Source organism: Cheilinus undulatus, linkage group 8 (genome assembly GCF_018320785.1).
Source record: "Cheilinus undulatus linkage group 8, ASM1832078v1, whole genome shotgun sequence".
Classification (NCBI taxonomy): domain Eukaryota; kingdom Metazoa; phylum Chordata; class Actinopteri; order Labriformes; family Labridae; genus Cheilinus; species Cheilinus undulatus.
Window position 1 is genome coordinate 6,754,143 of NC_054872.1, and position 22,081 is coordinate 6,776,223.

The 22,081-nt window shown below is 39.4% G+C and overlaps 1 protein-coding gene across 1 annotated transcript in view; it reads right to left on the reverse strand.

Moving 5' to 3' along the window:
• tsnare1 (T-SNARE Domain Containing 1) overlaps positions 1–22,081 on the reverse strand; it is a 302,556-nt gene that overhangs the window by 29,284 nt on the left and 251,191 nt on the right. The window contains exon 11 of the mRNA XM_041794183.1: positions 2,017–2,126. Coding sequence (XP_041650117.1) covers positions 2,031–2,126 — 96 coding nt within the window. The 3' untranslated portion in view covers positions 2,017–2,030. The remainder of the gene's footprint in view (positions 1–2,016; positions 2,127–22,081) is intronic.

Below are 22,081 nucleotides of genomic sequence, written 5' to 3' on the forward strand. Positions count from 1 at the left end.
GTTACAAAACATTTTATAATGCTGCTGGTTAAAATAAAGTGGCTGGTCAAAACAAAAAAAAAAGAAAAAGTGGCTGATAGATTTCTGAACCCATCAGCCACAGTAGCAGGTGGGTTGAAGAGAAAATTTCCAACCTTTAACTCATTTTTAGACACTCCTTTGCTTGCCCAATTGGTGGATATTTTTGCTTAGTTTATTTCCAAGCAACTCAGGCCTTTTTGAGCTTTTAATATCCTAAAAGAAGATATTAATCCAGCCTTTTTGTAGGAATGGTTCTTTAAATAAGTGAAATGTAATACTGAAGACAAGCTACACAAATAGCCTTGCTTAGACCTGTGTTTTTAGCGTGTTTGGAGAAGCTGAAGGCAGCGTAATACGAGGATGTAAAGTTGTTCACAGAGTTCTTTTTTTTCCAAACCAGTAAAGGTTAAGCAGCCCACACATTAATACTGTTTCCAACAACATGCACCGATTCTTGCATTGGCAGTCAGATAGGAGCTCTGCTGAACAACTGAGTAAACACAGAAATAACATAGTGGGCTTCCATTAGAGTCACACTGCCAGGAAAAAACACTGAAATCCTGAGAGAACACAAATTCTCATGTGTTCATGTACAGGAAGAGAAAGATAAATCCAGTTACAAGTTCATTTTTATTGCTTTTTTTCTCAGGTTTTAAATAACAGCTGTCTCAATTTAGGGTGGCTTCATGTTTGGGATCCTGGCCTGAGTTTGCTTGAAGAGGTGGAATTGTAGACACGTTTGATTTTACTACTCCAGGTAGGGCATAGGAACTGGCATGGTACACACAGATAAAAACACAACTGTACCTTCTCTATCAACCAAGATTTCACCTGTATACTTTTTTCATGTTTTCCAAACAGAACTCTCAACTCATGTCATCCATATTTACTTTTCTTCTGCAGTCACATTTTATCCTGTAAGTTTCTTTGAGTTCTGCAGGCAGTTTGACCTCATGGCTTGGTTTTTGCTCTGATATGCATTGTCAGCTGTGAGGCCTTCTATAGAGAGGTGTAACCTGACTTGCCAGATGGATTTGTTTCACACATCCATCTGGGAAACCTCCCACAGCCAATGTTTGGGAAAAGGCAGAGCCTTTGAAAATAAAATCAGAGGGTGATTGGATGAACATTCTGTCTGACACATCTTTACAGGCCAATCAGAGCAACAAAACACGCGACGTAGCCGCTACAGACGAGTAAACTCCATAGAGAAATGCAAAACACAAACCATGCCGTCTGTAAACTTTTGATGTTTTTGGAAAGAAAACAACTCACTGCTGTTCTCGGTCTTTCTTTTTACAAAGAAATGTCTTCAAATTCTGAAAAAACTGACGCTTTAGCAGCATCCACGCTAATCTCTTCCACCATAATTGCACCGTCCTCTTGTTGCTGCATGCATACGTCATGAGTCTGCCATGCCTGTAAGTACTGCCCCTTGACACTGATTGGTCCTGTCACTTTCTGACTGGGCCCAAACGGTTCAGACGGACCTTTGCAAGACGGATTCACCAGTGAGAACTCAGAACCAGACGAATCTTTTCAAAAACGACAAAAGTCGTGTACTGACATGTCTATGTCATGGTTAGTGTTATTCCTTGGTAGGTGCACATGCGCACCTCGGTCGCGGCTTCGTCACGTGTTTTGGAATGTGATGTGGAATCATTCTCTCTCTCTGTGCTACTGTGTAGTGAAAGAAAGTACAAGTGTATACTCAAGTAAAAGTATAGTTACTCTGGTAAAATTTACCTAAGAAGAAGTAAAAGTATTGATTTCAAAATGTACTCTCAAAAGTGCAAGTACACCCCCCCCCCCCCCACCACCACCACCACCACCACCACCACCACCACCCACACACCCACACACAAAAAAAACACCCTACTTAATTACAGTAATCTGAGTAAATGTAGTTGGTTACTTTCCACCCCTGGACAGTGCTAACAGTGTTTGAAGTCTATTACAGTGTTGCACTGTTAAGATGCAGATGATGGATCTTACCACAGTGGCCGGTCTCATTTTCTTGCTGAAACAGCGATGATGATGATGAGGATGGTTAGGACGATGGCTCCGACCACCAGGAGGTAACACTTCCTCTTCCTCATCTGCCTCTGTGGAAAGAAAGGAGAGTTAGAGTGTAAAGTAGTAAACCCATCCAGTGCTACCTAAACGAGAGCATACGCCAGAGTCATATGAAAGGAGATAATGATGGAGCTTTAAATCTTGCAAACATGGGAGTCAGTGTTACAGTCCATTAACAGCCTTGTAAATGCCAGGCTCCTGTTTTATAACCACAATGCCACGACACCAAAAAGGCCACATTCTGTGGCTCTAAGACTAATTGAATTCACCCCTACATCACAGGGTTACATGTCTCAGAAATGATACAACCAAGTAAATAACAACATATAAAAACCTGCAAGAATGCCAGTGATGTTTCAGCTGAAAGTGGCACAGAACTACATAAACCAACAACAAGCTAACATGGCATGTGTTGGATTGAAATAACAAAGAGGTGACCATGACTATAATGTTCAGGCAAAGAAGAAAAATCCTCTCTATAGGTGGTTGATGACATTAGAATATGGTTGAATTTAGTCTGCTGGAGATAGGATTTTAGACAAATACTACTGTTAAATTCAAAATCAACATGTTGACTAAGTGACTTTGGATAACTCTTTCTCTGGGTCAGGACCCTAGTTGGGTTGCAAAAGATTGTTTTTTGTTGGATCGCCAAAGAAGTTTTCCCACTCACTTGCATTTCATCCTGTAACACTTACCGTCTCCACCATAATAAAACACAGAACAAGAGTAAAAGTCGCAATCATGGATGTGTTGCTTATAGAAAAGGAGATGCATAGTCCCAGAACAGACAACCACTGAAGGCCCAAGGGGCCAAGCATGCAGAGAAAGCCTGTGAGATGATGTTAAAGCTACACTGGCACCCTGTAAATGTTCAAGATTAAAGCAAGGGATAGAAATAAGGAAAGATCAGGAGTTTAATCAGTTTAACAAAGAAATTTGGGTATTTTCGTATTTTTTTTTTTTGGTTTTACAGTGCAGGATAAAGTGAATAATTGAATGAGAATTACTGTCAACTTTATGCTGACTTGTATTAAATTTATTTAGCTTCAATTCCCCTCAGGGATTAATAAAGTATAACTTAACTGACATGTTCGATTTCAGTTTAGTTTTATGGAGTTTTTACTGCTGTTTTTTTAGTTCAGTTTAGTTTATATTTTGCAAAAATACTTTGTTTTAGTTTACTTTTCATTAGTTTTAGTGTTTTTTGGATAAATGTCAGGGCTGAGTGAACATCATACATTTGTAAAAACATATTCAAACAGGCTACTCTTCACTTACTATTCATTTATTTAAAGATGATGTTTTAATACAACTCCAGACATAAAACTACCACTGAGTGAAGTCTTAACCAATCAATTCAGACCATTTTACACTCCCCAGACTTGGGTGTAGGTGCCAGTCAGTCATTTTTTATCTTATTTCAGTTATTTTTGTAAGCAATCTGCATAGTTTTAGTTAGTTTTCTTTTTTTTTTCTTTTGGTTTAGCTTTGTTTTTTTTTAGTTTCAGTGAACTAAAACTGTTTTCACATTTTAGTTTGAGTTATGTCATACCACTTTTATGCTGATGATATTCAATTGTACATATCCTTTAAACCCAAAATGGATAAACTTGTTTGTTGCGTGACTGTTTGACAGCCATTAAGAGTTGGTTAAATGATAACTGCAGTGCTTAACAAATTTATTAGACCACCTGTCATATTTGTCTCAAAGACCATCCAGCATCATGAAGTGCTTTAATGCGGACTCTTTCATTTTCAGTGAGCTCTCCACGTTTTACCATTTTGAACAGGAATGAGGAATTTCAAACTGAATTCACCCAAATTTGAGCCGGCTCACTGGGCTTTTCTGAGAAGTCAGAAATTAATCAAGCATAACATTCAACCACTAAAACTATTTGTTTTTTCTTCAGGAATGCAAGTAAATAACTATAATTTGACATATTAATCAAGAAACATTAATGTGCTTCATTATTTTTTTCAGTTTTTTTGTAAATCAGTTAATTTGAAAATTCATGGATAACAATAATATTTATATTTTAGCATTAAAAATATCATTTGGGATAAATAACTTCTAAATATCGGTGTATTAACTATTGCAGAAACAAAAAAAAAAGATTTTGGTAAATACCAGTGCTGTTAATCTAGGGCAGCTATGGCATAAACCTTACTTTGGTTAGGGTTAGGGTGGTCTAATAAATTTGTTAAGCACTGTATCTCCACTAAATACAGATAAAATTGAGATTCCCATCATTGCCTCAGAGAAAATCTCCTTCTATGTAGGTAAATGTTTTGATTCCATGCCTTCTTCTTTAAAGAAAATTTTAAAAACCTCGGGGTAATGCAATGCTTTTTGATCAGCAAGTCACTGACCCATTCTTGTTTCTTTCATTTAAGAAATATAGCAAAATTGAAATCTATTGTGTCTCAAGCAGAGGTGGAAATGCTTACTCGTGCTTTTATGTCCTCCTGACTTGATTATTGTAGTTCCCTTTTAGGGCTGTCACAATATCAGATTCTCACTATACGATTAACATGGGCAAAAAAAGTCACGATAATGATATCATCACGATTTCAATAAAAAATTAAATAATGATAGGACAATTAATCAAATTTATCTTTAACTTTATTTATGTTGTGTTCTCTCTTTTGGCAGATGAATTACACTCAAAATACCTGTCTAAGGAGGTACTGCAGCTGCTGTGTCATTGCGGAGGGTCAGTGTTTGTGTGTGAGGAGGAAGGGGGAGGGGTTGTTGGGGTGCTCCAGGAAGGAGATTAAGCAGGGCGGATGTAGAAAATAAACTGTGTTCAAGTAGCAGAGGATCATTTACATGATATTATCATATGCACATTTTTAACACGATATTGAAATTTTATTTTTTAATACCATGATTATCGTCAATCGGTATCGGTATATCGTGACAGCCCTATTCCCTTTTTCCCTGCTTGGAAAAATCCTCACTTTATCATTTACAATTAGTTCAAAATGCTACAGCAAGATTGCTAACTAGGTCCAGCAGGATGACTCACATCACTCCAATTTTACATTCCTTACATTGGCCTCCAGTCAATTTCCAAATTCAATTTAAAATCCTTGTTCTTGTTTATAAAGCCCAGCATGGACAGGCACCTGTTAGATCTTAGATCCTTAGATCCATCCTTACATTCCCTGTAGATCTCTCAGGTCTTCTGACCAGGCTTTCAGAGTGGTCCCTTGGGTTCACTTAAAACCTAAAGGTGACTGTGTTTTTCAATTTGTGGCACCAACTCTCTTCCATTTCAGTTAGGCTGAGCTGCTTTGGCAGATGCTTTTAAAAGGGCGCTGAAGGCAGCTTTTTAGATTCGCTTTTGAAAATCTCAATCACTGATTTGATCATTTGCAGTTTTTCCATGTGTCATATTTTAATGCCTTGTTGTTGATTTGTTGTTTTTTTATTATTACTGTTGTAAAGCACATTGTGACCTTGTTCTGTGAAAGGGGCTATATAGATAAAATTTACTTACATACTTATTCAGTTAGTTTTAGTTAACTATGATAACCATGGCTTGATATTTGAGTTAAAAAATAAACAGTGGTTGCTACACTAAGCATATGTTCCTTTTAACACTACGGAGCCCCAGACATGACATAGTCAAAAAAAAATTAAATTGTGGCCACAATATAGCTATAACGTGCACACGAAATACTAATTTAGCCCACCTTCCTATCCTGGCGTCCAAGTCGTACCTCCGCTGGTAAAGCAGCCTGGCTCTCAATTTTCTGTTTAAGTGCCTCTCGGTAATACTGGTTGCTTGCAATGCAAGGCTTCTCAGAATGTCTTTGTAGCTCATTCCCTGCCTGAAATAAAATTCAATCTTACTATCCCTGTCCATGGTGTAGCTTTAGCCCCTCTACTGCCTCCACCTTAGCCCTTAGCAAAAGGTGCCCTCGAATTGCTTGCCCAGCTGTCCAGGAATGATAATAATATCATTAATTAGTATTTCACATTATACCTACTTCATGGCCACAAATTAGTATCTTGTGCACACGTTATACCTATTTGTAGCCACGAATTAGTATTTTGTGGCCATAAATTAGTATTTTGTGCGCATGTTATAGCTATACTGTGGCCACAATCAATTTTTCTTTTGACCATGTCATGTCTGGGGCTCCGTATAAAACAGGCGTTGTTGGTGGTTAACCACCAGGACTCTGCTGTATCACCATAAGCTCCATCCATAATCACATCTGCTGCAGAGCCACCAGGAGTGTGAGGGATGCACTGAACAACCACTCTTATTCTGGACGGATTTTATTTTAAAATGTAATTGTTCTTTTAATTTGCATCTGCATATTTTTTGATTGGATGCAGTTTTATCTTCAAACATGTTTTCTTTCTTTCTTTAGGTGATGTTGATGCAACTTGCAGGTAAAATGGCAGCTGAGAGATTCTGCCTGTGCAGAGGCATAAATCAAAAAGTGCTCGATCACAGCACGCAACGCTCTGAAACATGTAAAGTGCACATTTTCACGCTCACTTGCATTCAGTCAGTCATTTTCATTTTGAGTGCAAACCCCTCTTGAACGATTTTCAACACTTTTTTCTTTTTCAATTCTAATATAGCCTGTGGTGTAATTTAGATTCCAAATGCTTCAAACGCTCGCTCTGCACAGCACATGAGCTTCATTCATCCATGTCAATTATTGGCCATGTCTTTAAAAAAAGGAGGAATGGTACTGGCTGTGTTAAGCAGAAATATTAAAGTGCATGGAGTGAAGGAGGAATATTTATATTTCCTAGTCTCCTCAGGCACCAACGATGTGTTGGAGCACAGAATCTATGTTGTTTTGAAACGCTATTTCTCCCATTTTTTTCCAGCCTGTTTTCTGCTACAAAGGCAGCAAGAGCAGCGGTTTAGAGCAGAGCCGAGGCTGGAGTCTTTAAATCCTGACGCGCTTCAAAGCACGGAGAGAGCAATTCATCTTCTTATCTGAGACTCAAAACAGGCTTTCTGTGTGGAAGAGAGAGGGAGAGAGGGAGAGGGGGAGCCGGGAGAGGGAGAAAAAAAATGCTGTCGAGTAATTTTCCGTTTAAACGTTCCACTCCACAACAATTTGCATAAGCAGCCCTGCGTCTGTGATAAGAAGATTGGTAATTTTCAAAGGCTCTGTGGGGATTGAGAATTAAAAGCCTTTCTCCGCTATCTCCCCTCTTGCAGCTGGCCACCACAGATTCCCCAGCTCCTCTCACGCGTTTCCTCCTAAACTACGCCTTATAAACTTTCTCTGCCGTCCTCTTCTTCTCTCTGCTCGCTCTGACAGCGCCGAGTCGCTCCCTCTCTCTATATACTGTATTCCCTGCCTCACCCTCCCTCCCTCTCCCTTCCACATACTCTTTCCCTTCTTCTTCTCTTTCTGCTGCTCGCTCATCCCAGCACTGCTGTTATTTGGGGAGAACAAGAAAATAAATAAGGTAGAGGGGGAACACAAAAGGGCTTAGTATAACAAAGGAAGTGTTGCAGTATTTTTAAACCAGAATTTTCCAGATTGCAGGGCAGGCTGAGAGGCGGGACACAGAGAGTCTCAGCAGGAGAGACAGAGGATGCTCTTATCACCACTGACTTAATCTGGGAGAGAACGTGTCCTCGGTGCTGGCTCCTCTGGGCCTTTGGGTGCTGCAAGTCCTCAGGGGGAAGACCGTAGCTCTCTGACACCTTTCTTAGTCACTTTTTATGTCTAATATGAAGGGAACGGCTCACATTAAAGCTGGAGTATCATCTTTTTGGGTTAAAAGATTTAAAATTCATTCTGGTACTTCAAAAGTTTGACTTGGCTTCAAAAAGCTGCACTTAGAAACTTAAATCATGACCAAAAGAAAGTTTTTAGGAGAATATTTAATTAATACTGAGTGAGTTCATTCCATCGTCTTGTCTGTTTTAATGGCCGCTGTGAGGAGGAGCATGGCTGGACAATAACTGGAGATGACTGTAAACAAACATACTGCAGTATTATAGCACATGTGAAATGAAAATGGATGCTATTCTAACTTTCCTGCTCACTTTTCTATTTGTAGCACGCTCTTTTTTCTGTGGTTGAGCTAATGTCAGAACTTTTAGTTATGAGAAGTTACTTTATCATTCAAAATAAAAGCAGTTTTTTATCTGAACAGGAAGAAAGGTACCCTTAAAAACTCACTTTTACATACTTGCTTTTATGTGATGTCCCTTTTATTTATCTATTTTATTACTTCTCTTTTATTAACACTGCTACTCTTATTCTTTTTATAATTGTATACCCTTCTTTCTTTTCTCATGTTTATTTACTTTATTATCTCGTGTTTACTTATCTAAATTTTACTTACCTGTCCTCGTTTCAATTACATTTCTGCCTTGAAACTTATCTTTGTTTTATCCCACTGATGTGATGTCGCCATCATCTTCATTTATTTGTTTAAATATATATGTATTTATTTATTTTTTAATTTAACCTTTATTTAACCAGGTTGGTCCCATTGAGATTAAAAACCTCTTTTTCAAGGGAGACCTGGCCAAGACAGGCAGCAAAAAACACAAAGTTACAGACGGAAATACAAAGAGAGACAAAGTACAATTTACAAAGCACAACGTTTTTGGATTAAAACCATCTATGAGTCATATCCGCGAATCAATTGTTCAAACAGCCGAGTTAAAACATCGACATCCTATAGAATCTGCTTCTATGTCTTTCATTTTAGATTTAAAAACATTTAAGGACACCAGTTCCTTGAGCTTTAAGTCGTTCCACAACTGATTCCAGGCTGAGGGTGCAGAGTACCCAAAAGCCCTTAAATGTATTTAACTGTCTCCTTCTCCCAAATCCTACGATATCTTTCAGAATATTATCATAGGACTCATATTATTTTTCACTGACGCTAATATATTTTAGATTTTGTAATCTTCTACTGTAACTGCCATTTAAGATCTACTTGTGTTATTTTCATTTTTGTTATTTTTCCTCAGTGTCCACATTATGTTCTTCCCTTCTTGTTTGATTCTACAGAGCTCCTATTCTGCTCTGATTGTTGATGTTTATTTTTCCCTGAGTTTTTGCTCTTGCTCTGTGTAAAGCAATTTGTAAACAACTGTTTTCAAAAGTGCTATTTAAATAAAGTTACTACAACAACTTTTCTTAAGCTTGATCAACTTTTAAAGTAAAAACATAACAAAAAATGTGTTGAGGAATTTATTTTAATTGTTAACCTTTTTTTGTCTTAGAGGAAACAACTGAAAGTGAACCCCTGATAAGTGTAAAAGCGGGGTATCATTGAATCTCATTGAGTCATTTTGTACATGCAATCCTGCATATTTATTAATGGGGACATATTATGCAAAAATCACTTTAGCAGGCTTTTCTAACACAAATATGTGCCCCTGGCCTGTCCACAATCCCCACAAGGCTTTTTAGACATGCAAAAATCCAGTACCTAAGTGTCTTTTTTTTCAGCAACAAACTTCACAGGCATATTTTGCGGACCTCTGAGAAAAAGATAAACTTGTCTTAAAAGGGTAAAATATGTCCCCTTTAAAGTCCTGTGTGGTTTGGTATTGTATTTCTGAAATATATAAAGCCTTTCCTTAAAACATTGTCTAGATGGAAGCATACATTGTCCTTAAACCTCTAAATGCTATTGGTGAGAGGTAAATGGACTCAAGCACTTTTACAGCACTTTTCAGTTATTTGACAAATCAAAGCTCTTTTACACTGCAAGTCACACCTACCCATTCACACCCATTAACAGCACATACACACACTGATGGCAGAGGTTGCTATGGAGGATTGGCCATCAGAATTAGCTAACTCCATTCATAGGCATCCACAGCCATTTACACACGACCAGTGAAGCAATGGACCCAAACTGGGGGGAAGTGTCTTGCCCATGCAGGGAGTTCTGGTACAAAACCTTGCCTGTTTTTAATGCAGTGTACCCTGAAATTTCCACTGGCATCAGTAAAGTGTCTACCTACCTATCTGAGAGCCTGAAGATCACAAGCATCATAAACTGACCTTTGGCCTTGTTCCTTGCACACAGAGATGTTTTCATACCCAGTAATTTTACCCACCTGTTGCTAATTAACCTAATTAGTTGCAAATTACTCCTCCAGCTGTTTTTCTTATTTTCCAGCGTTTTGTTGCCGGTTCCCGACTTTTTCGAGATATGTTTGTGCAGTCAAAGTCAAAATGAGCTAATATTTTCATGAAATGGAAAATGTCTCAGTTTCAACATCTGATGTTATTTTTAGTCTATTTTGAATAAAATATATGAAACTTGCAAATCATTATTCTGTCTTTTATACATTTTACATAACGCCCCATGCTGCACAGTGGTGCAGGGGTTAGTGCTGTTGCCTCACAGCAAAAATGTTCTTGGTTCACTTTCCAGTCAGGGCCTTTCAGTGCATCCATGCATGGGTTCTTCCGGGTAGTCCGGCTTCCTCCCACTTCCAAAATCTTGCTTGCGAGGCCATTGTTTATTCTAAATTGGCCATAGGTGTGAGTGTAAGCATGCCTTGTTGTTTGTCGCTATATGTCAGCTATGCGATAGACTGGCGACCAGTCCAGGGTGTACCCCGCCTCATGCCCAGTGGCAGCCGAGAACCCCTCAAGCCCCCTATGAACCCCAACAGGACAAGCAGTATTGATAATGGATGGATGGATGGATGAACACAGCGCCCCAGCTTTTATGAAACTGTTGTCTTGTCTTGTCTGCACTCAGCATGGTGTTAAAAACAGAAAAGAATTTATATAATGTCAACATTGTCATTTAGAAACCATAGAAAGAAGAAGCTTTGTTTTCTGGTATCCATGTTGCTGTTGCACAGAAATGCGATTACCAGTTGAAGCTTTTCCTGAATGTGACCATACAAAACAAGATGGAGCAGCCTGAGATGGACAGAAGTCCAAAAATCAAACTTTTAAAAAGAGATCAACATCAGACAGAAATACAAGCGCCATCCTTCTTGAATCAACCTTTGCTCTGGTTAATTAAGTGGAAAATAGAGGCCCAGATGGCCGAGCACTTGGGTCTAACCCCAGACAGAAGCTGTAGTCCTCCAAGCGGCCAGCATGGTTTCCTACTTCCTCCCTGGTCCTGTTCAAGTCAGAAAAGCCCTGATATAAGCCTTCCTCCCAGATCTTCAAATTTCTCTACTACATTTTGGTTTCTACTCAAAGGACACCTCCCCTGTTGGTGTAAGGTCACCAAAGACTCATCTGAATCAAATATTTATCAGTATTAGCCTGCTTTAAGCTGTGGTCTCTCCATTCAGTAGGTGAGGGTCAAAATGTAAATGTAGCTCCCTTCAACGACAGACAAAGATAAAACATACTACCTGCTGCATTAATCTCCATTTTTCTCCTTTGTGAGCAAAAGCCTGAGATACTTACAGCCCTTGTGCAGTCCCTCTTTTTACCTTACTGGGAACCATTCTTCATTTTCTGACAGGGAATACTGTCCCCAGACTAGGAGGTGTTAACCCTCATCCCGACCGTTTCACACTTGGCTGCCCCATAAAGCCAAACGGTGGAGGTCACAGGCTCACAGAGCTGGCAGAACCACATCATCGGCAAAAAGCAGAGATGCATGTCGTCAAAAAAGTCCTTAAATGTAACACCAACACTGCAAGAAATACTGTAGGTCTGTCATATTTACTACAGGACAAGCAGCTGACACTGTCACGCATGTAGTGACCTCAAAGGTATAGTACAAGTCTACAAAACACCCATGAGCCCATTATCAGTTTCTACAGTAAAGCATCAGTTTAAAAAACATGTTTGATATCTCAGATTCCAGACTGGGCTGCTTGCAGGTTGTTTGCAGATAACATCATATCACAGCAAAGAACTCCAGATGAGTGGCAGGAAATGACAGCAGCTCAGAGAAGTACTGTCAAAATGCTAAAATTCTGTGCTGTGCATTTAAGTTCCAAAACCAGAGACACATTAAGGGAAGATTCATAAAGCTCCCTGGAAAAATAGATTAAATAACAATCAATCTGATGACAGACAATGCCAACATATACAGCTTTATATGGCAGGTTAACATGGCAAACCCTGATCTTGCTCCAAGGTGATGTCCATCCAGCATAGCTAGTTACTGGTCATTTGGCCCAACCCTTTACTGAGCAGGTTTTGGGTCCCAAACGACTCTTCATTTGGGGCCATTTTGATTTTCAAATGTGTATCAAATTAGGACAAAGACAGAACAAAAGAAACTGACCCTCATTGCTCCTGTTGTTCATATAAAAGAACCAACCATCAGAACTGGCTAGTTAAGAAAGTGACACATTCTTACTTCTTCGCTTATCTCACAATGTTAACTGACTTAATGGTCCCGTTAAAGTGTGATAAAACAAGGGTGAAAAGCCGTTAAAGGGGAACAGCTAGCCTCGTTGCTCAGAGAAAGACTCTTCTAGACTCTGTCTCTGGCAGACACGTAGGATGTCTGGGGGTCATTTGTGAAACTGACCAGCTCCATGCCAGGTAAATAAGTTAACCTAACGGTTAACTGACTCGCCTGTAGGTTATGTAGCTTGCCTGCTTTTGCACATGCACCGCTGAACAGCCTGCCATTGGTTGCCACAGCCCGTCACAATGTGTCCTGGGATACTTACAGACAATATGATGACAGCATTAGCTGCTAACAGCAGGAATGGATTCTAAATGGTTAAAAAGATGTTCAATATCAGAGTAAGTGGAGTGGAATTCATCTTTAACCTCCTAAGACCCTGCATCCATACATGAGGACATTACATTTTGGCTTTCCTACAATATAGCAATCATTTTTGGTATAAGAACTGATGTCATAATTATCAAAAATGTCCATTCATGTTTAAGGTATTTTCTTGAAATGCTGGGACAATTTGGTGTTTGAATATTTTAGGGAATTTGCTTGGACATTATCAACAATTTTTATGGAAATTAACAGGATACATTTGTATGTTTTGAAAGGTTTTATTGCTTTGAATATGGGGAAATTATTAGGACATTTTTGAGAAGTTGGATCAGGAATTTGGGTTTCAGGATTATCCTTTTAATTTTTTTTTTTATTTTTCTAAGAAAACTTTAGGGGATTGGAATGTTTCGATCATTTTCATGGAATTTTGGAGAATGTTTTTGAAAATGTCTGGAATTTGCCGAGAAATTCAAGGTGGAATTTACTTCAAAATTTTGGGGATTTACTCAAAATTTTTCAGGAATTTGCATGGAATTTTTACCCCCGCCAAGGAGGTTACGTGATCAGGTGGGTTTGTTCGTTTGTTAGCAATATAACTCAAAAAGTCATGGACAGATTTTCATCAAATTTTCAGGAAATGTCAGAAATGGCATAAGGAAGAACTGATTACATTTTGGGAGTGATCCAGATCACCATTTGGATCCAGGACTTTTTTTTAAGGATTCCGTACTATTGGGAGATAGGGCTCATAGCGGAGGTCTGCGCTGTTACCACTTCACACCAGGAGATGGCAGACATGAGTAACTTCAATCCCAGCAGCAGTTTTTGGTGTGTTTCTATTCAAAGTTTTGGAGTTTATAGAGTTTAAAAGATGCACACCCGGTCGAGGAGACGAGTCGGAGCGTAACAGAGAGAAAGACAGCAAACTGTAGCGAGAGTACTCACAATGCTGGGAGGAACAGAGGAATATTCACCCTCTGCCATGACTTCCAGTCATCCAGTGAGACCATGGATGAGACTGTCAGTGCATCTGTTGGCACCAGCAGGCAATGCTTCCGCCATGACAGTCCACCTGTGTGTTTCCACCCTGCTGGGGAGGGAGTAATCAGTGAATGCTGTGGTGGGGGGCACGTGGGAACGGATCCAAGAGTTATTTTAAGAAATCTTCTCTGTTGGGAGATAGGGGTAATGGTGGAGGTCTGCGCTCTCTGAATGCTTTTCTAGTTTTTAAATGGAATTTTCAGGCTTTATGAGGAATTTTCACTGAAAGATTTGAGGACTATCTAAAGAAATATTTGGGTACTTTTCATGAGATAATTTATAAGACTTCCCAAAGACTTTATGTAATAATGGAATTTTTTGGGTTTTGGAAAGGAAAATTTCCAAGAAATTCCTGTTCAATGACAAGACTGATATTCTAACTTATCAGACCGTATTTACAATGTTTTCGTGTAAGATTTTTTCATGTAAGCAAAGTGTTTATGCTCCTTTATGAAACATTTTATAATAAGGTTTTGTGGGTCAGGTTTATAACTTTTAGCTTTTGGTATTGGAACTGTTACCTTAGCTCTTATCTCCAGCCCTACAAGGAAGTTTAATACCATTTAATTTTGAAAATTTTAGTGTAAATTTCTATTCTCAAATAGATGACAGATGAACGGTCTCTGAGGGTGGCTGCCAGAAATGGATGGTCTGCAGCCAGAACCCCCTAAAACAGTCAGATTGCATGATATGTATTTATGCATTTAAGATGCTCAAATGCTGACATATTTGCCTTTACTTGATAGGACAGCTGAAGATAGAAGGGAAATATGTGGAGAGAGAATGGGGGAAGACATGCACCAAACAAGTGCCTGGACCAGGGATCCCTCGACTAGTGCTTTGAGGACTATAACCTCTGCTTATGGATGCTTGCTCCACTCACAGAGCTACACCTGCATTTTGCTCAGGCTTTTAAATAAAATATTTCCTAAAATATGCTATGTTCTTCTAAGGTCAACACCTTTACTCTTTAGTTGCCATGCAATATGAGTTGCATGTTTTAAGCCGATTTCTGTCTATCAGTAAAGAAAGGTCCCTCACAGTGTAAGACACTTGGAAGCATCCTCTGTATATTTACAGATCTACCTACATAAATGGAAATGAGGTGTTAGTGTATTCCCTTCTGGCTCTCAGATTTAGCACCTAGAATACATTTACAACACAACCTTCATGTTTGGCTACTAAACGCTGCTGCCAAATGCTTCTGTCTCACTTCTGTCTGTGCTTTAGGGACAGCTCCAATTTTCCCGGCATTCAGCTCTCCACAGAGAATTCATCCACATTGAAACCTTCCTAAAAGAAGCTTTTTTTTTTCAAACATGTCTAGTCAGAGGCTGTGAATGGGAAAAGACACCTTCAGTTTGCTATCACTACCTCATAAAAAGTGTTAACTGCATGCTTTCTTTCCTCATTATGATCTCTGACCTTCCTTTTTCACGAAATAAGTGTCCTTTCATTGCATCAGTATGATTGGCTTGAAGCAAAAAGTTTGTTTGCAGGACTATTTAACAGCAACCGTAAGCTGTTATGAACACTGACTTCCTCAATATCCAAAATCTACTAAGATTTTGACACATATTACTAGAAATTTAGGGTCCAGGGTCCAGTTATTCTTCCAAATATGGAGATTTTTTGTGTTAAATTAGACATTTGGGCTTCTTATAGCCATCCTAGTTAAAGGTTAGCTTTCCTCTTTGGTGCAGCCATGGTTATTTTTCTTCTAAATAAAGTCTGCTTCTTCTAGCTTGAGGACTTTCCTCGCCTGACCTCTCTTTGAGTCCAATAATGACCTAAACTTGTTCAAGAAATTTCAGCTCATAGATAAAAGATTTGTAAAAGTCAGCAGTGGTCAGCATGAAGAAAGACGGACAAGTTAGAAAGAAGATTGTGTTGGAGGTGTAAATAGTCTGCGGCCTTTCCATTTTTATCATTTCTATGAGAGTTTTACAACCATAAACCATTTTATACAAACCTTTTATCCTGAGGGGAAAAGAGCAAAAACAAATTACGACCTTTAAAGCTGATAGAACTGCCAAACAAACCAACTATTTATCTCATATCTGTGCCTCCCCAACATGGAAAACAAACTGGCTGTGTCTGTGGGAGACGAACTACTTACCTTGTGTGACATGAGAAATATCCTCATAATACAACAATAATGCCATGCAATGATAATGGCCGTAATATTATTTTCCCTTTATCGCATCTGGTTGGGAAAATTGGAAGTCCATGAAATAAATAATGTTTACAGCGGAACTGCCTCACTTGTAATCGGCTTATGTGCAATTTACATAAAACTCAGAGTCCCATGCAGTCACCCTGATTATGATATTTAAGAGGAGCAGCAAATAAACACAGACTTCACGGCCAAGCCTGGCATCCTGGGAGAAAGCCCTGTGATAGTCATTGTCAGCAGCAGAACAAAAACACACACCAGCATCAGCATGTTTGGACGTTTGTTACACATTGATTGGACTGGGGTGGAAATTTGCAAAACAGCCAGTCATATTGTCTGTCTCTGACATGGCGGATGCTCCTCTCTGACCACACTAACACATCAACAGAAAGCTTCACACATTCATGTAGGAAGCAGGACATTTCACAGCAGTTCTACTGCAGGATTAGCGCTAGTTAATCTAAATGATGCTGATGTCATCTGATGTCCTTTCAGTTGAAGGACATCAAATAAACTGATAAAAATACCCCAGAAATATAGGAGTCTTAACATGATTATATGGTATCTCAAGCTCTTCAAACAAATGCAACCATGAAATTTCAGGGTATCCTACTTAGAACATTTCTGGATTTGCTTATTCAGCTTTTTCAACCACAGGATTACAATCTAAATAACTGATTAAAACTGGAAAAATGCAGGGCAAAGTCTGGGAGAAAACCTTCCTTTTTGCATTCCCACATGCAGCTCAGTTGGATTTAATTTAGGACATTTTCAGGGGTTACGTGCACGTTTGAAAGGGCTTTAAAGGGGTATCCATCCATACATCCATCCATCTTCTTCTGCTTATTCGGGGTTGGGTTGCACTGGCAGCAGGCAAAGCAGGTCAACACATTTTCCAGTCCCTCCTGTGGGATTCCAAGGCGCTCCAAGGCCAGATGGGATTGTAATCCCTCCAGCGAGTTCTGGGTCTGCCTTGGGGTCTCCTTCCAGTTGGACATACCCGGAAGTCCTCCACAGGAGGCATCCTGATCAGATGCCCAAATCATCTCAACTGGGACCTTTTGACATAAAAGGAGCAGCAGCTCTACTTTGAGATCCTTCCAGATGCCCAAGCTCCTAAACCCATATTTAAGGCTGAGTCTAGATACCCTCTCAAGGAATCTCATTTCGACTGCTTGTACCCGCGATATCATTCTTTCAGTCATTACCCAGAGTTCATGACCACAGGTAAGGGTTGGACATAGATTGACCAGTAAATTGAGAGTTTTGCCTCTCAGCTCAGCTTCCTCGATGGTACGGTGCAGCGCCTGCAAAACTGCTTCCACTGCACCAATCTGCCTGTCAATCTCACGGTCCATTCACCTTCACTCGTGAACAAGACCCTGAGATACTTGAACTCCTGTACTTGGGGCAAGGATTCCCCACCTGGAGGGAGCGGGCCACCACTTTGAAGGGATAGTCCATGTGTTTTTAGCCCAGTTTAGCTCAAAGAACTGAAATGACAAGGGTTAAAGCTGTCAACTACTTGCAAAGGGCTGCTCTGCAACCTTCTAAAAGCTGACTGCCAGTTGCTGCGACTGGAGGGGAAAATGCATCATTTCAATAGAAACAACTCTCACAGTCAGCCAATTAAAAGTGGTTTATTTCTGAAGTTACTGCACAATAAATCTGTCTCTATAAGAGGGACAGTACTGCAAAATTCACAATTTTTTGTTGTCATATTTATACATAAAATTGAAATCATATAAAGATGCTCAAGAGATTCACTAAATCCTCCTGGTCATCACCACCATAGTGTGGCAGCACATTTCATTGCACAAAAATGCTTTGCTATGTCAGTTTTTTTTATAACTTAAGGCGCCTTACACCTTATGACTTTTCCTCTGATTTCAAAGTTGCCAACAAAATTTCAAAAAAAGGAAAAATCACGAGAAGCTTGCTAAAGTTGCATAATATCAAACATGTTTGATATTGCCGTAAGTCTTAAGTCTGGTCGTATGCAAATTGTGTTTCTCAGTGACGCAACCGTCGACCACAACCAATGGGAGCTGCTGTTGTGCGAAAGCACATGAATTTACTTCATTCTTCAGACTAAGAATGTGAGCATGGATCGGTCTAGAACTGCTGAATGTCCACTAAGAACTCAAGAGATTCAGATCTCAGATCTCTGCCCTTGTGTGTTTGTGTGCCTTGTCTGTCAATTCATTTCAGGCTAACATGACAGGTACGGTAAACAAACTGATCTGGGATTTTCAAAGTAAAAGTCAGATCCGTTTGTTTCTGTGGTGAGACGACTTGAGTATTTGTACGGTACTTTTATTCTGAAGTGTTTCAGGGTTGTTCCTCAGTTGTTGCAGTAACATGTTAAGTTGCTTCATTGTTAAACTTTCCTTTTGTTACTACTTGAGTAAATGATTGAAAAACATAGGTCTATGAGAGATACTGAATTCTATGAGATCTCCATCTCCTTCCACATCTTGTTCCCAGCTCAAAAATTGTTGTTGTGAATTTCCACCAGATCCATGATGGGAAATAATCTCAAAAGGAGTCGTATTCTAGTCTTGTAGTTAGTGACCCACAGTCTCTGAAAAATCTCAGTCCAGGACAGAAAACTCAACGGCTTGCCAACAAATTGTCTTTAGATGTGAGAGGGTCTCAGATGTCAATCTTTTTAGAGTCTTTTAAGAGTTTTAACAAAGCCCTCTGGCATAAGGCCGGCACAAGATTTCTGCTGAGATTAATTCCAAGGAAAAATGCAGCTCCTGCAGCCTTGAATTTCAAATGTATTAGCCCAGCCGATGGAGGAGGTGGGAGTGAAGGAGACAGGCTGAAGTTTCTGTGTGAAAAGTTATTAAAAGAAAGACAGATGGAATTAATTCCAAAAAGTGTGGCATGTATATTAATTTTCTATGTTGAACAGTTGGTTGTTGGCATCTAAAGCCAATCAAAATGGGATTCACATGTAACTGCTTGCAACAGTCTAAACCAGCTGTGTGTGACTTGATGAGCTGAATTGAAGGAAACAACATCAGACGGTCAGATTTTAACTGTAATGGCTCAGTTAAGACAGCTGCAACTGTGGCCAATGACATTCTTAAATTGTCTCATTGGGTCATGAATCACAGGAGTTTGTATTAAAGAGGAGCTAATGTGCACGTTTAAACCTACAACAGTCAATGGAAGGCGCTGGGCGCAGATCTGAGTTTCCTAGCCAGAATACAGTTCAGAAAGTGACATCAAACAAGCAGAACATTTTTGATCTGCTTATTAATCACATCTTCTATGTGCTTTCTTAATAACAGACAAGTAGAGTCTTGTATTTCCTTGACATGCTTCAACTGCTCAGTCTCTGCCATCTTCCTCAGAAGAGTCACATGATCTTATCATATTGTGTCTTATCCTGTCTTGATTGACAGGATGACCAGAACAGTCCTGTCATCCTGACTCAGTAGTTACTTCCTGCTAAAAGAACACATTTATCTTAGGTGGAGCAACTTTCCATGATTTAATTACATTTGGTAGTTATTAGTAGTAAAAGTGTCACCAGCATGAAATGCTGGTCATTATTGCCTCTTCAGTGAGAAAAACCAGCTGGTACTAACATGTGAAGACTATACATCTCAGTGGAAAAGATCATTTTGTACAAATTAATTTGGCTCATTTAAGAAAGGGCTGAAAATGATGGCTCTGGTTTATTTTTGAATTCATTATTGGTCAGTTTTTATTCTTCAAAAAAAAAAAAAAAAAAATGGAATCAGAAAAACTAAGAATGACTGCAGTCAGATACAACAAGAAGGATTTATTATCATCTGGCATGAAATAAAAAATCCTCATCCTTCCTGTCCAGGAGTTGATGTTGTCAATCTGACCCTCAAACTACACATACTCTGTCTGCAGTGATGTGAAGCAATTTGCCTGCACAGCGGAGCAAACTGCTCCCTTTCTAGTCAGTCTTTGCAACCCCACAGAGCATGCTCAGACGCAACACTGCACCTGAGATACACGCCAGATCTATTCTCAGTGTTAGCTATAGCCAAACTGCAGCAGCAAGACTCTTAGTGATAAATCATCACTATATGAACTCTATGTGCCATCCTGTGGCACAATGCAGGTCACTGGGAGGTCAATGGGTCGCAGAGCTAGTATGGTGCCACTGATGAAGAAAAGTTAAGCTCTGAAATGTAAACCACAGAATTTTACATGAAACCATACAACCTTTGTTGAAAACACAAACTTTTTCCCTTACTTACCCATGGAAGAGGCAAAAAGATCATGGGATGTTGTTGAAATGAATGGCTCACAATCCCAGAAAGGCAAAATAACTGGAATGCTTCCTGTGTGCTGCATGCCCGCAAATCAACACAGGTGGAATATGTGGAATTTGAAGAGAACCTGCCTTTTGTCTTTCACACATGGAGCCTACTACAGTTCAGAATTGCTGAGACATATGCCCCCCCTCCCCACCCCCCATGTTTGAAAACATGAAATCTGAAAGTCTACCCAGAATTTCTGCCCACTGTGACATTACATAGAGCCATTATTATATCTGCCCCTCACCAATTCTCCACCCTCAGAGCTCCACCCACAGGAGAAGGAGCTCATTTGAATTTAAGGAGACACAGAAATGGAAATGCTGTTTAGAACTGATTTATAACATCCTCTGGTGATTGATCCATTTCATAATTTGACCGAAGTATGGCACAAGATTTAGACCAAAACAACTGTATGCCACAGTGTTGTCATTTGGAAGCAGAGGCAATGCCTTTAATTTTTTTCCCCACAGATACAGCATCTCTTTCATTTGATAAGCAGTCAAAGTTGGTTTTTAAGCCAACACAAAATGATTGTAAAAAAAAAAAAAAGTGTACAGTATATGAAGCTAAGCTTGAGTTCAGGCAGGCCACAGAGGTCACAGATCCAGCTGCAATCAGATGATTGCAACTAACCACAGCTATTTCCACTTACAGCTATTTCTCTCAACAAGGCGGTCCATTTAAATGTGACTTCTCCCTGATCCCCTCTACACCAACGCTCACACTGTACTGCTGCAGACAAAGCTTTGCCTCCACCACCCAGGCTTCTCCTATGTCAGTAAGTTCTAGTTGAAACTTTACTTTAAAGCTGCTGAGGAGTGGGTTGCTGCCACATTAACTTTAATGTATTCAACATGCATCGTCATGAATGTATCAATCTATCATGGGAGTGATTCCACCCCACACTGTTAGAGGAAAACTAACTCTAGATGTCCAGAGTCAAGAGGCCTTCTTGAGGGAGAAAATATCCATAAAGATGTTTCAGTATCAGTGGAATGGATGTACTTAATTAATACCAGACCAAATCACTGGCTGACGCCACTGTCCACTTTGTTGTTAAACTGATAGGAATGATGCTCAGCATTAGTTCATGCAGGACAGGACAGTCATACGCCCAGCAGTGATCAGCTGATGGACAGCTGATCCCACTTATAGCCTCCCAGCTCCCACAGCCAATCACAGCTGTCAACACAGCTGTGTATTTAAATATGACATTTCTCTCACTATGCACCATGCTGCTGCTGCAGCTGGTAAAGCTTCACCTCCTCCACCCCAGCTGCCTCATTTATCATAAAGCATGTTGTACCCTTGTACTGAGATTCATGCTACTATGTATAAATTACTTTTGAACAAATGTTTTTGTATTCAGCACACATCTGGATTCTAATCTCAGGATTAATTTAATCATTGCCCCATTTTGAATGTCAGTTAGAACACTTTTGTTCCATAATGTTTTTTTTTTTTTTTTTTGTCCTGTCTTAAACTGCGGTTCTTTTATTTAGAAAGATAAAACTACACTTTAGGTAGATTACAGGTTATGAACTCAACAACAGAAAAAGAAACTTGTAATTGATTCAAATAAATAAGAAAGCAGTAAAAAAAAATAAATAAATGTTTGATGACTCAAGGCTCAGAAGACTTTTGAACTGTCCACTAAGCTTTCTCTGAGGTTTGTTTTTTAAGTGAACTGAGACATTAGGGAGTACTGGTGGACTTATTTTGCAGCTCTGTTGCTGCAGGGAGATGCTGACATTAACCTGT